The 14,640-nt window shown below is 39.0% G+C and overlaps 1 protein-coding gene across 3 annotated transcripts in view; it reads left to right on the forward strand.

Moving 5' to 3' along the window:
• Positions 1-13,723, forward strand: part of ZNF644 (zinc finger protein 644) — a 136,088-nt gene extending 122,365 nt beyond the window's left edge. For all 3 annotated transcript variants that reach the window (XM_059688880.1, XM_059688879.1, XM_059688881.1), the window contains 2 exons: positions 11,181-11,283; positions 12,037-13,723. In XM_059688880.1, the coding sequence (XP_059544863.1) occupies positions 11,181-11,283; positions 12,037-12,229 (296 nt within the window). In that variant the 3' untranslated portion in view covers positions 12,230-13,723. The remainder of the gene's footprint in view (positions 1-11,180; positions 11,284-12,036) is intronic.
• The last annotated feature ends 917 nt before the right edge of the window (positions 13,724-14,640 follow it).

A 14,640-nucleotide genomic window follows, 5' to 3' on the forward strand; every position in this document is an offset into this window, starting at 1 on the left:
AAAATATATTTTAAAAAATGTAGGATAAATAAAGTATCATATTTATGTTTAACTTTTCCCTTCACATCTTAAAAATACTTACTCAAAATATTCTTTTACTTGTCATTCCCTCTACTTTGAATTAACAGAAGCTTCTACAAATTGAATGTACTTTTTCTTCTCCCTGGGAGACCCTAGTTTAAATAAAGGTTTGCCTTCATTTGCTTTAATTTTCTCTGAACCAAGCATATGAGGCTGTTGCTACCCTTATTACAATCTCTTACTTTATAGGACAGGGGTGGGTAACCCCTGGCACAACTGCCTAACATGGCATGCCAGTAACTTTTGCTGGCACGCGAAACCCTCTCTTATAATCGTCCATTTACAACTTTTTTCTTAGTATCGACTTTTTTATTTTTCAGATAAATTTAGGGTAGGTGCATCTTGTATAAATAAATAATTTTACATGGCAAGTTATCTTAAAGACCATAGACATGGATTGACGAGAGAAGGGAAGAACAATCTCTATGCCTCTGTCTTAACTCTCCCTGCCTTCCTAGATCTGACCAGTGTTTTGGTTTCATCCACATACGCTTGTGAATCTTTGTTCTCTGTGATGAATTTTGTTAAATCTTGTAATAGGAATAGCCTGACGGATGAAAGTAGCTCGTGCATATCTCTGAAGGTCACGAAATATAAGCCTGATGTAAAATCTCTGTCATCAGTGATGCAGCAGCAAAAGTCCCACTGATAATATCAAACGGAGTCATAAAGTTTTCTGTCAGACTATCAGTGTACCTGTATACATTAAAAAATAAATGTATTTTTCATCATCATATACTGTGTTTTTGTCGCTCGATGAATTTTATTATTTCTTCAAGGTTCTTCACATAGGTACACCTTAAGAGATATCAAGTAGGCATAACATGTTCTCAAAAAAATTGGGGTTGGCGCACAGAAGAATTTTGAGTCAGAGATTTTGCTGGTTTTGGCATGCACTCACAAAAAGGTTGCCCACCCCTTTTATAGGACAACCTCAAGCTATCTGTTTTTTCTAGACTAATATTGTTAAGCCATAAACCTCATAGTTAAGGCAAAGGAATTCTCCTTTTCAAATATTTTATATTTCATTTTATTCCAGGTAAAATGTTAAACCATTCAGGATCTAATGTACTTTACCATGATTGCTCTTTGATTCTAGGTTAGTGATTTGATTTGATTTGATTTAGTTATTGAGAATGCAAACTCTAAAAATCAATGAAAGAAAATTAGGGTATTGAAAAATTTTTGGAAAATATCAAGGTAAAATAATGGTGAAAATATACTTCTGAGGTTACTAATTGTGTATCTATATACATGCCTAATTATGATTAGAAGGGAACATTGCTTTTCATAACAATAAACCAGATAAACTGCTTACTATGTACATTTTGGGAATATGACTGGTTTGATTATGGCAGTATATAGCTAGAAATAAAGAATTGATATTGGTAGTAGGGAAGTCTTTTACAATTTTAATGGACTACAGTGTGGAATTTAACAGTTGTTCTTAATAGTTGTTGGTTTTCCTCTATAAAATGCTGATCCTAGTACCGCTTCAGTTGGTGCCACCAACTGATTTGTTGCTTCGATTTTTCTCAAGCGTCTCTATTTGTAGGAGACATTTTTTTCCCCTATGAGGAATATGAAAAATATCCTCTGGTTAATCTCCGGTGATGAAAATTACCTAATGTGTGTGACATACAGGTGCTAGCCAAGGAATCTTCAAGTTGGGCAAAGAAACTTTTCTGTTGATCAGTTTAAAGTAAGTTTTATTCTGCTTGTTCAGATGCCGGGGTCCAACCCCAGTAGGTCCAGGGGTTCCCAAAGGTGTGGACGGAGTCGGCGAAGAAGGAATGACACGGAGACAGTGTTCAGTTGATCAGCAGCCTAGCCAGGATCTCCAGCCAGGATCTCCAGCCAAGTTCTGGTCTGGATCTCCAGAGAGGTTCTGCTTAGGATCTCCAGCCAGGTTCTGTAGCCATGTTCCCTCGCTAGGTTCTCCAGCCAGGTTCTGTCTGAGATCTCCAGCCAGGTTCGGTCACCAGGTTCTAGTCAGGTTCTCTTGCCATATTTCTGTAGTCAGGTTCAGTCCAGGATCTTTTGCCATGTTCTCTCCAGCGAAGTTCTTCTGTCGCCAGGCTCCGTGTAGGTTCTGTCTTCTGAATTCTCTTCTAAGCTCTGTCTCTTTCTGTCTTGTTACATCTGTATTTATACCAGTTGATTCAATCCCATCAATCTCTATTCCAAAGGTTAGGGCGTTTCTTATCTCCATTCCAGGGAGTAAAGATTATGTAGCTTAAGCATGATTGTTCGTAGTTAAAGGGATTAATTACCCGCCTGGCACTTAGTTAAGGGGTTTTATTCCCTCCCTAACTTCAGGGGAAAATCCCTACCTGGGGAAACAGCCTTTCTCAGAGGTGACCTTGGTTAAAACACATAGTGCCAAGAAGGTGAGCAAACATATTAAGAAAAGTATGCCATATATGCCAGGTCCCTTGAAACAGCAAGCATGGACCGGCTCCCGGCATTCAGAGGCAACATCACGAGTTGTTTATGGTGTTCAGAGATTGAGGTGTCTTGGATACAATATTTCTTTTGAAAACGGATTTCCTTTTCTTTTGTGACTTTGTAAATGTTGCATCAGTTATACTTCATGCATTATTACATCTTTATTAGGTATATGTAATGTCTAGTTCATTTCCAATAAATACATTGCTATAGTTAACAAAAACAACAAAACGAGATAAAGAAGTGGAACTAAGGGCTGGCTGCCTTTCTCATTTAGGTTGGTGGATACTCAGTATCCAAAATTGTCTACATAATTTGCCAGATCCAGTGAAAAGTGAAAATGTAGCACTCTGTGTTCAAAAATTAAGAATTTCAAGTCTGTGGCAGTAGATCATTAAACGAAGTGTAGGACCCTATGTGCCGTACCCCCACAAAATGTCTTTTTTAGGCACTTTATGCAAAGACAAAAGTATACACTGAAGAAATAAGAATTTATCTTTTCAACAAATGGCTTTTCCTACCCCCATCCTTATGTTACACAAACTCACATGTTTCTTAAACCACCCCCCCCCCCCCCGCAAATCCGTGCTTCTTTTTTTCCCATGCTGCTTTTTCAGTTGAGGCTGAGAGAAAGAAAATGCTATTTGCACAGTCTTTTGTATATTTGGGACTTATGAACCTTGAATAATTAATGGCACCAAGTAGATTTGTTTATTTGTCCATATCACACTGTGTACCCCTTGGGGCCATACATCCTCTTTCCTCACCACTGCCACTATCACCTCCACCAGCAGGTTATTAATGGTGGTGGAATGATGGCTTACCTATCTATGTCATTTTTATCCCTACTTTTTCCCTACATAATTTGCCAGATCCAGTGCAAAGTGAACATGTAGCACCCTGTGTTCAAAAACTACTATTCATAGCTGCTATTTCCTGCCCAGCTTATACAGGCTGATTAGATGAAGAAGAAATTTTCTTCTCTCAACTAGGGCTACTTTATGTCTCATATTTTAGATATATGTAATCTGACCGTTATATTAAGTTTCACTTTACCCCAGCGATGCCAACAGTTAGGAACAAAACAGATGAAATGGGGGCTTTTAACTAAGTGGACAGGGGAGGATGATTGCAAGTAAGAATATTCTGTGGTGAATATTAATTTAGTTATGATGTGCTTTTTTACAACAGATGTTTTTTAAAAATGAATCCTCATTCTTTGAGGTCATTTGTGTAGTGAATTAAAAAGAAAATGAAATTTATTGAAACAGTTATCCTATATAATAAAAGCCTAATATTCTAAGAGTCCGGTCAACTGTTCAACCAATCAAAGCATAACATGCTAATGATATGCTAAGGCCGCTCAACCGCTCGCTATGATGCCGGGAGCCGGTCCATCCTTGCTGTTTCAAAGGACCTGGCATATATGGCATACTGTTCTTAAAATGTTTGCTCACCTTCTTGGCACTATGTGTTTTAACCAAGGTCACCTCTCCGAGAAAGGTTGAATCCCCAGGTAGGGATTTTCCCCTGAAGTTAGGGAGGGAATAAAACCCCTCAACTAAGTGCCAGGTGGGTAATTAATCACTTTAACTATGAACAATCATGCTTAAGCTACATAATCTTTACTCCCTGGAATGGAGAAAAGAAACGCCCTAACCTTTGGAATAGAGATTGATAGGATTGGAATCAACTGGTATAAATACAGATGCAACAAGACAGCAACAGACAGAACTTAGGACTCAGAACTCAGAACACAGAATTCAGAAGACAGAACCTACACGGAGCCTGGAGACAGAAGAACTTCGCTGGAGAGAACATGGCAGGGGATCCTGGACTAAACCTGACTATAGAAATTGGCAAGAGAACCTGACTAGAACCTGGTCACCAAACCTGGCTGGAGAAGTCCCTGTGTCATTCCTTCTTCGCCGACTCCGTCCACACCTTTGGGGACCCCTTGACCCGCTGGGGCTGGACCCCAGCACTATGACATGGACTGATCACCAGGGGGCAGACAGTCGACCAGTCAACCAGTCGCTCTGACATGCACTAACTACCAGGGGGCAGACGCTCTAACTAGTAGGTTAGCTTGCTGCTGGGGTTCAGCCAATCGGGACTGAGCGAGACGGGCCAGACAAGCCCTAGAGCAGTGGTCGGCAAACTGTGGCTCACGAGCCACATGTGGCTCTTTGGCCCCTTGAATGTGGCCACAAAGTTTCAATTGCACTGTACGTGCGTGCCCGCACATGGTATTTTGTGAAAGAGCCATACTCAAGGGGCTGCAGTTTGCTAACCACTGCCCTAGAGCCCTCCTGTGGTCCCTCCCATGTCCTTCCCTGGCCCCGATCGTGCACTGGTAGGGTCCCTCAGCCTGGCCTGTGCCCTCTCGCAATCCGGGACCCCTTGGGGGATGTTGGAGAGCCAGTTTTGCCCTGACGGTGAAACAACCGGTCACTATGGCACGAACTGACCACCAGGGGGCAGACGCTTAACGCAGGAGCTTCCCCCTGGTGGTCAGTGCACTCCCACAGGGGAGCGCCACTCAGCCAGAAGCTGAGCTTCTGGCTGGCAAGCACAGCGGTGGTGGCAGGAGCCCCTCCCTCCTCCGTGGCAGTGCTAAGGATGTCCAACTGCCCTACTGCGAGAGGGTGCAGGCCGGGCTGAGGGACCCACCCCACCCCCTAAGTGAGCAAATTTTGTGCACCAAGCCTCTAGTTGTACATAATGGGCAGAAAAGTGGAAAGGGCAAAAGGGCTTATTTAATAATGTAAAAAAAGCCCAAAGTAAATTATTTTTCTTCTGTGTATAAAACTAAAATAATATCTCAGAAAACAGCCTTGAATTTGTATCTGTATTATTTATTGGTTTGCTTTTCACTGATCCAGTTTAATGCTTTAGACACATATGTTGTTGTATTTTGTAGCATAGCAGTATAATGTTTTTTTGAGGGTTTATAATTCTGTTGTATTTCCCTCTCATTCTTATTGATCAAAATAGCTATTTACTGCAAGGTATATCCTAAAACTTTTTGTATATGACTGTACAGCTCGATTCATTCTTCTTACAAGTAAAATATTTCCAATAGCAGTTTAAATGCTTTATAAATCAGGAAGTAACTGCAATAAATAAATAAATAAATAAATAAATAAATAAATAAATAAATAAATAAATGTGTGTGTGTATGTATATACACACATACACATATATATTGATTTCAGAGAGGAAGATATATAGAAACATTAATGATGAGAAGAATCATTGATTGGCTGCCTCCTGCATGCCCTCTACTGAGAATCAAGCCGATAACCTGGGCATGTGCCCTGACCAGGGATCAAACCATGATCTCCTGGTTCATAGGTCAACGCTCAACCACTGACCTATATTGGCCAGGCTGCATTATTTTATTTTAATTTTATTTTTTTACAATCTTCTGGTTAAAATTGATCACTTAAACATTTTCTGCCATCTTGAATAGTAACCTTAGGAATGTTAGAGTGACTGAGTTTGTTCCTTTCTAAAAAAGCAGTTATACTCATGGAGAAGAAAATTAAGATTTTCTAAAACCAATCTAGTGTTTTTTGTAAATTTCAAGTACAAAAACAATGTTAGATTTAAAATTCTTCAAGAGGAAAATGGCATGTATATGTTTGGGGGGGTTGGTACTAACAAGTGCAAATAAAGGCTTTGTATAAAGTTATCTATTTGGCAGATTGTTAATGTACACAACTTTGTTAAACCTTTGGCTATTTATCACAAATATTGATGAGCCCTGTTATACTAAAACTAGTGTTAGTGATGTTCTTTTTTTAAAATGCTCTAGTGACTCCTGGTACACCTCCCAGAATGGAACTGCTTTTCACTCTAGATATAATAAAAATCTATTAAATTAGAACATTTGTGTTCTAGACATATTTGTACATCATCTTTTTCATTTAATGGAACATGCTGTGTAAGTCAATCTTTTTCATATAGAGAATAACAGATGGTTGTCCCCTTTGTGTTCATATTAATAATATGTTAAATACTCAAATTTTTTACAGATTTTTCTAAATGGTTTTAGGCAGTATTGCAAGGGAAAACGTTGAATATTGGTATTACAAAAAATTGTTCTTGCAAAATGTATTTATGTTTTACTTTATAAATAAGTGACATTTCAAGGGGTAAGACATTTAAAAATGATAATGGAGATATTAAGACACTGAAATATTTAAGTATAATTACCAGAGGTCCCAGGTTTTTAATATCTTTACTTTACAGACAAGTTTCCAAGAATTCTGAGTGTATGTGATTCTCTAAACTTACTTGGAACTCGATACTGGAGATAATCGTATACGGATAGAGTTGTCCTGCTTTCCAAAGTCACAACACCTTCAAATATTAATTACTACAAAACCTGTGGTATGCTCATTGAAGTTTTAGAGCTGATCATTTATAAACAGCCTAAAATTCAGGGTTTTTAGAGTTTATATAACATCAAAAGTCAGAAATATTCTTTTTTCCTCTGTTAAAATCAAGAAACATTTTTATACTTCAGAGTAAACCTATCCAGTTCCATTTAAAAAATATCACAGCATCCGAATGTAACTTGAATACTTTGTAACTGATAAAACATTATTTTGCATACTTTCTCATCGCCCTGTGCCCTTCTCCCTCAATTTGTTTTACATACCTAGCATTAGCATTCTGTGAACAATTTTTTAAAGGATTGCTGTAATGTATTCTATTTCTATCCCACAGTAATTTATTTACATTTTAAAGGGAATTTGAATACAGTGGCAATTTTGACAACCAGCAAGCTCATCAAAGTAAGATTCTATCTGTAATCTCATGATATACCAAATACCTGCTCTGTTCTATGTAACAGAGACAGGGATTGTGTGTGGTTTACCTAACAAATAGGGAAAGAGTAGCTGACATCTAGCTTTTGAGTGTCCTAAAATCTTTACTTCTAGTGTATCCATTGCTTTAAAATTCATTTAAATTCAAATTGCTCACCAGTGCAACTAGGAAAAGGAAGGTGCTGATTACAAAGTACATAATACCTCACTCTCCCTACTAGTTGTGAAGAACCTAGCTTCTATACATAAGCTAGACTGATCAGTGAAGAATTTAAGTGTGACATTAACAACATATTCACTTAAATGATGCAGAGGTGTTCTACATGAATGTTACCTACATTACATGCTGATAGAACAAATTTCCATTTATATGCTCTAAATGTCAGAGGTTAAATTACTGGGTTTTCTTTTATTTTTTACTTCAGAAGTATTTGTTGAGTTCCTATTATGTGCCAGGCTCTTGACTGAGATAAGTAATGAGAACCTTACGATTTTTCTATTCCAGGTTTTTGTTGAAGCTTTGAATTAGCCATTCTTTAATACTTACTTGACTTCCTGTATGTAATTCTTTACTTATGAGATTCTTCTTCTGAGGATAAGCAGAGAGAGACTGTGGGCTCTGGATTTTACTTTTAAAGAGGCAGATGACAGGAAGCATAAACCAGTGGCTTGAATGAGATTTAGGCTTCTTAAGGTTTCTAATTTTCTATGACATTTTCCTTAGCACTGACCACTTGACTACTGTAAGGAATTGTGTATTACTGGTTTTGTAATAATAGTGTCTGTTCTTTTGGAATCTGGACTTTGAACAACTCATTTTACGGAATAATTGAATAGCCAGTTCTTATTCTTTCTTACCTAGAATTTTTCCAGGGGATTTCACATGGTAGGTTAAGAGAAGAAAAGCTGTTTGTGTAACACTTCTGTTACATTTGTTTCCCTCCCCCTTGGATTCCTAAATATAACTTTCTTACCTTCTCTTCCTGCTAATTGACCAGCAGATCCTGAAGTACTCTCATCCCTTTGTCTGTAGTTGTATTCAAAGACCAATAAAATAATATTTCCTGTCTATTCCTACCTCTAAAAATATCTTTTTCCTTTATTAAATTAGATTTTGTGGAATAACTGATTGAAGGAAAAGCAATAAAAATTTTTCAAGAACAATTAGCACTAAAATTTTGATCCGCTTTAATATAAAAGTCTTGTTTTTTTCCTTTTAATTACATTTTTAAGTAGCTATGGAAGAAAACAAAATGAAAGCATGTAAGGAATAGTTAACATTGAACTTCTGGTCCATTTGCAAACTTACTTAAAAATTACAAGCTTTTTTTTTTTTTTTTACTCTTTCAACGTAGGGTCATCATACAATTTTGAGCACTATCCTATCTAATAAAACAGAAACATGGTAATTGGCGTACGACCGCTACCCTTCCCATTGGCTAATCAGCGAGATATGCAAATTAACTGACAGCCAAGATGGCGGCCCGCCAACAAAGATGGCAGTTAATTTGCATACTCGCAATGATGAGAGGCAAAAGGGGAAGGACTGAAGAATGGTGATCGGCAACCCAGGCAGCAGGCAAGAGTTGGGGGGTGGGCAACGGCTGCCTTTCCCCACCCCCCAGCGGGTGATCGCCATGGGAAAGCTGGGGTTGCCGGCTGGCCTGCGGCCCTGATCGCCATGGCAATTGAAGGGCAGGAGGGCCGGAGCGCAGGCCAGGCAGCAACCGCAGACCCCCGCCATGGCAATCGGAGGACGGGAGGGCTGGGCGCAGGCCAGACAGCAACCCCTGACCCCCACCATGGCGGTCGAAGGGCGGGAGGGCGGGGTGCAAGCCAGGCAGCAACCCCGGATCCCCGCCATGGTGATCGGAGGGCGGGAGGGCCGTGTTGCAGGCCAGGCAGCAACCACGGACCCCCCCCTTGGCAATTGAAGGGCGGGAGGGCCTGCGTTCCTCGATCGCCATGTCGGAGGGCGGAGGACCATGTTGCAGGCCAGGCAGCAACCCCGGACCCCCACCATGGCAACTGAAGGGCGGGAGGGCCTGTGCCCCTCGATCACCATGGCGATCCGAGGGCAGGAGGGCGGGGCGCAGGCCAGGAAGCAACCAGGACTCCCCGAACCTCTCTTAAAGGTTCTCTTAAGACAGTTGGCGAGGGACCTCGGAGAGCCCCAGGGGGCCCTGGTGCCAGCAAAACTGAGACCTGGGACGGCTCTCCCCAGAAGGTCCAGAGAACAGCCACTGCAGCCCGCCCCCACCCTAGCGCAAGGCATGGCACGCTGGGCCCGAGGACCCACCCCCTCCCAGAGGCCCCTGGCTTGCTCATGCAGCCGTGGTCACATCACCGGAGCAGCTATAAGGCACAGAAAGCAGCAGGGACAGCCGCTTGTCCCCACCCACATTTGCAAAGACAAGGCCGGAGGGTGTGAGGGCCAGCTCACATCTCCTTCTCCCTCCTTTTGCTCCTCCTCTGGCTGCTTAGCTCGCCCAGTTTCTTCTTATCCAGGCTCCTCTGCAGCTGGGCCCACTTGGCAGGGTCCAGGGACCGGTCCTTGGCCCCACTGCCAGCGTACAGCACTCCCTCCCAGCTGATTCTCTGCGGGTCGTGGGTGCGGGCCCTCTCCCCACAGCCATGGATCTTGGGCAGGCAGTGGCTGAGGCAGTAGCGGTGGCTGCAGTGTGGGCAGAGCAGTCCCGGATTACGAGAGGGATGTCCGACTACTGGTTTAGGCCCAATCCCTGTAAACTGGCAGGACATTTTTCAAGGGGTCCCAAATTGGAGAGGGTGCAGGCCAGGCTGAGGAACACACCCTCCCCCATGCACGAATTTCGTGCACCGGGCCACTAGTTTATTATAATAGAATTCAAAGTGAATTACTATAAAATTTTCATTAAAACTTATATTACATTGTTGATGTTCCCTTACTAAGTGTTTTGTTTTGTGTGTTTTTTTTATTGATTTTTTTACAGAGAGGAAGGGAGAGAGATAGAGAGTTAGAAACATCGATGAGCGAGAAACATCGATCAGCTGCCTCCTGCACATCTCCCACCGGGGATGTGCCCGCAACCCAGGTACATGCCCTTGATCGGAATCGAACCTGGGACCCTTCAGTCCGCAGGCCGATGCTCCATCCACTGAGCCAAACAGGTTTCGGCCCCTTACTAAGTTTTTAAAGCTTGTAAGATCTTAATGAAGTAGTACAAACTTAAATAAAAAGTTATAATTTTCCTGGAAGTAAGGAAGATTTAACCAGATGTTAAAATGGATGTATGATCATCAGAGAAATACCATTATTGTAAATATTGACCAACATAGTAACTTCAAGTTATTTAGTTACATTTTCTCATTTGGGTATAGTAAAGCATTATTTTAAAAAGCAGTACAGGAAGAATGTATGTAGATAATGTTACTGCTATTAGAGAAACAGCTGCAAATTAGTGCATGCTTTAGGGCAGCGGTTCTCAATCTGTGGGTCGCGACCCCTTTGGCGGTCGAACGACCCTTTCACAAGGGTCACGACCTAAGACCATCCTGCACATCAGATATTTACATTACGATTCATAACAGTAGCAACATTACAGTTATGAAGTAGCAACAAAAATAATTTTATGGTTGGGTCACAACATGAGGAACTGTATTTAAAGGGCCAGAAGATTGAGAACCACTGCTTTAGGGAATACAAAGAAATGCAGACATTTCTAACTTGATTTAGATGGTCTGACCTCTAGAAATACAAGTATATCTGTATGTGTATATTTAGGTATATTTGGGAATATATAAAAAATGTCTTTCTCTTCTTCCCTTTTTTAGTCTTAGATTGTAAGCAAAAGAAATCAAGGTCAAGATCTGGAAGCAAGAAGAAAATGCTAACATTACCTCATGGTGCTGACGAGGTTTACATTCTCAGATGCAGGTACATGCTTATATTGCCAAATCTGCTTAGTTCAGATTTTGGATTGAGGTATATTAACTCTTTTATTCAGGGTTTTTCATTTGTAGCAGAGGTACATTCTCCACAAGTAAATTATAAATGAACTTTTGGAGACAAGCTTAAAACCTTAACTCAGTTCATAAATGCTGTAATACTTCAATATCTAACGGATCAACTTTTTTATATTAGCCAAGAAGCTCTGTGATATGGTGAATTATAAAAATAGCTTTTTTGTTGTTTTATTTATTTGCTTTGGTTTGATTTGATTTGTTTTGATTTTTTAAAAATTGTCTTTAGTTTTGGGACACGTTTAGTTTCTGCTTATTGGGAACATATACTTCTAAGTATAGCTATACAGTTATTCATATCTCCCTTCCATACTCACCGTTATGCAGTTTAAGGAATTCTGAATTGTGTAAGGGTCTTTTAAAAAGAAGATACATTTTGGAAATATAGTTGTTTTAAATATAGGTGTTAAGACCTTTTATTTTATCCTAATAATGTTCCCATTTATATAAATATTATTGGAGTTATTATAGCTGTTCAGTATATGAATTGGCATCTTTGATATTGTAGTAAGTCATTTTGACTTTATATGTATTCAGAAACGATTGTCAAGAACTCTCTCCAATATATGGTAAAGTTTATTTCTTATGTGTATTGATTTTTTAGGAATTGGTTTTAAATAAAGGGAATTGGTCAGGTTAAGACAACTGTCATTAACTTCTTCTGTAGGTTTTGTGGCCTAGTCTTTCGTGGACCATTGTCTGTTCAGGAAGACTGGATTAAGCACTTACAACGACACATTGTAAACGCTAACCTTCCCCGGACTGGAGCTGGCATGGTGGAAGTCACGTCACTGTTTAAAAAGCCTGCTTCTATTACAGAAACTTCATTTTCTCTACTAATGGCAGAAGCAGCTTCATAGAACAAGGAAACCTTTTAAATAGCAAATATGAATTGGGTGTAAATTTGAGATTTTTTGTCTTTTTTTTAAGCCACATTAAATTATCCATTTATAAATACTAAAGCAGGAAAAAGGGGAAAAGTGAATTATGGTGACATCAGAACAAATAGATTGCTTCAAACAGTAAGTGGTCTATATATTTTATATAGGACAGAAGATGTGTTTTCAACGTTTACTGGATTTTGTCAGTTAACTGTATTCATTCAATAAAAGATCAGTACATGTAAGCAGTCATTAATAAACTGTTGCACATGGATATTTAAAGACAGACTTATTGGAAAGTTATGTTTTCTGCAGTGTTACCAGAATCAAGGTTCTGTTTATTCCCTACAAGACTTGCATTGAAAAATAAGATATTATATTTTGTTTGTATGTAGTGTTTTGTATAATACCTGGAACCGCTAACTAAATTTACTCAACTTAGGGCATTAAATACCATGTACTTCATAGATTGAGACTGTTCACTCATATAGGGCAGAGTACTATTCTATCTAAATGTGTTTAAGTGTTTTTTTAAAATCACATGGAATGGTTTTTTTTATACTAAAAAGTGGAGGGAGATTTGTTTAAACAAGTATTTCTAAAAGAAATATGTACATAGTCCTGGAAATTATTTGTGGTAAGGAAATATTCTTTACTCCAGTTGCATTTCTCAGACAATAAAGTGGTGCATCCATGCTACCTCCTACTTTGTCAACAAAGATGCTATTTACCCTTTACATTTTTTGTATCATAATAGATTTTAAAATCTAATGTTCTTTATTGCAAGGCATCCTTTTGTTAACAGATTTGTTTCTTTTTAATGTTTTACCTAAAATTTGACATGCTTACAGGACAGGTTTGCCTCTTTATTTAACATTGTAGAAATGTAATTAATAAATGATGCTCACTACACACTTTAGAATAGGCTTTCTCATTTATATTCTCTTCCCAAATTGATCAGTAGCAAAACTTAATATACCAATTGAAATATTTCTACATATGATGAGAATGTTTACAATTTAAATTTTAGAACTTGTTTTGGATGTGATTATATGTACGAAAATCGTGTAACACTATGCTATGCTAAGAACCGACATAACGGAATTACTGAAATAAATGTGCTGTGAGGAATGGAAAATATGGTGCAGATGTCTTGGTCATGAAATTGTGATTCTTCCTTTCAACTTTTCCAAAAACAAATTAGTTCTTTTAATCTGAAGTCAGATTCCTTTACAAATGACAGTTTTTATATGCAAGCACCATTTCATTTTATTTCACGTAGTATGGCTAATACTATAGTTGAAACAAGGATATGCATTGATACTTTTCTTCGTATGTAAATAAAGTTTAAAACATTAACTAAGGAGTATTTTGGTAGAGTATATACATACCTCACTGCCAGTGAAATTGCTTTCCTATGGTATATCTCCTTACCAGAAAAATCTCTAAATAAAAAAAGACTTAAAATTATAATGTGTATAGTGTGAAGCATTTCTTATTATAATCACTGGTGGGAGTAGCCCACTTGAGGTTGTGTTTCATTTGATTTAAATTGTTTCTACTTAGCAGGTTACTTTATTCACATACCTTAATAATATGTGAAATTAGGAAGTTGGACTAACTGGATCATTCAAGGGTCTCTTGATCCTTGGGGTGTACTAGATAAGGGAAAAGTACTTGTAATTTATTTTCATTTTTCAAAAATGCCTAATAGAAACTGTATTTTTTCTTATAAAGATGAGATTAAAACATCAAATTGCTTTTGACTAAAAATATACTAAATCGGTGTATACTAGTTGTCTCTTATTGAGCAAGTTTCATTGATATTTATGGGTATATTTATTTATTTATTTAACTGGAAACATACTACATGGCAATAGAGTCAGAAGTTTATAAAAAAGATTCCTGGCCTGGTTGGTTGCTTGCTTAGTGGTTAGAGCATCGGCCCTTAGACAGAAGAGTCTTAGGTTTGTTCACCAGTCAAGGGCAAGGACCTTGGCTGCTGGTTCACTTCCCGACCCTGGTCCAGGCACATGCAGGAGGCAACCATATTTTCCTGTGAGGATTTAAAAAGAAGATTCCTGTGGCAAGACTAGCAGTTATGAGAATCCCTTTTAACTCTAATATTTATATGATTTTATCTTTTTTAAAGCATGTTTTTATTGATTTGAGAGAGGCAAGGAGAGGGACAAACTTTGATCAGCTGCCTCCTGCACACCCCCTACTGGGGATTGAGCCCACAGCCGGAGTAAGTGCCCTGTCCTGGAGTCAGTCCTCAACCTCTTAGTGTTAGGGATGAAGCCCAGGTAACAACTGATCCACACCAGCCGGGTTAAGGAAATATTTATGGCAAGATGTAGACATTGCTAGCATTCCCAGAAATCTTTATG

Source organism: Myotis daubentonii, chromosome 3 (genome assembly GCF_963259705.1).
Source record: "Myotis daubentonii chromosome 3, mMyoDau2.1, whole genome shotgun sequence".
NCBI lineage: Eukaryota > Metazoa > Chordata > Mammalia > Chiroptera > Vespertilionidae > Myotis > Myotis daubentonii.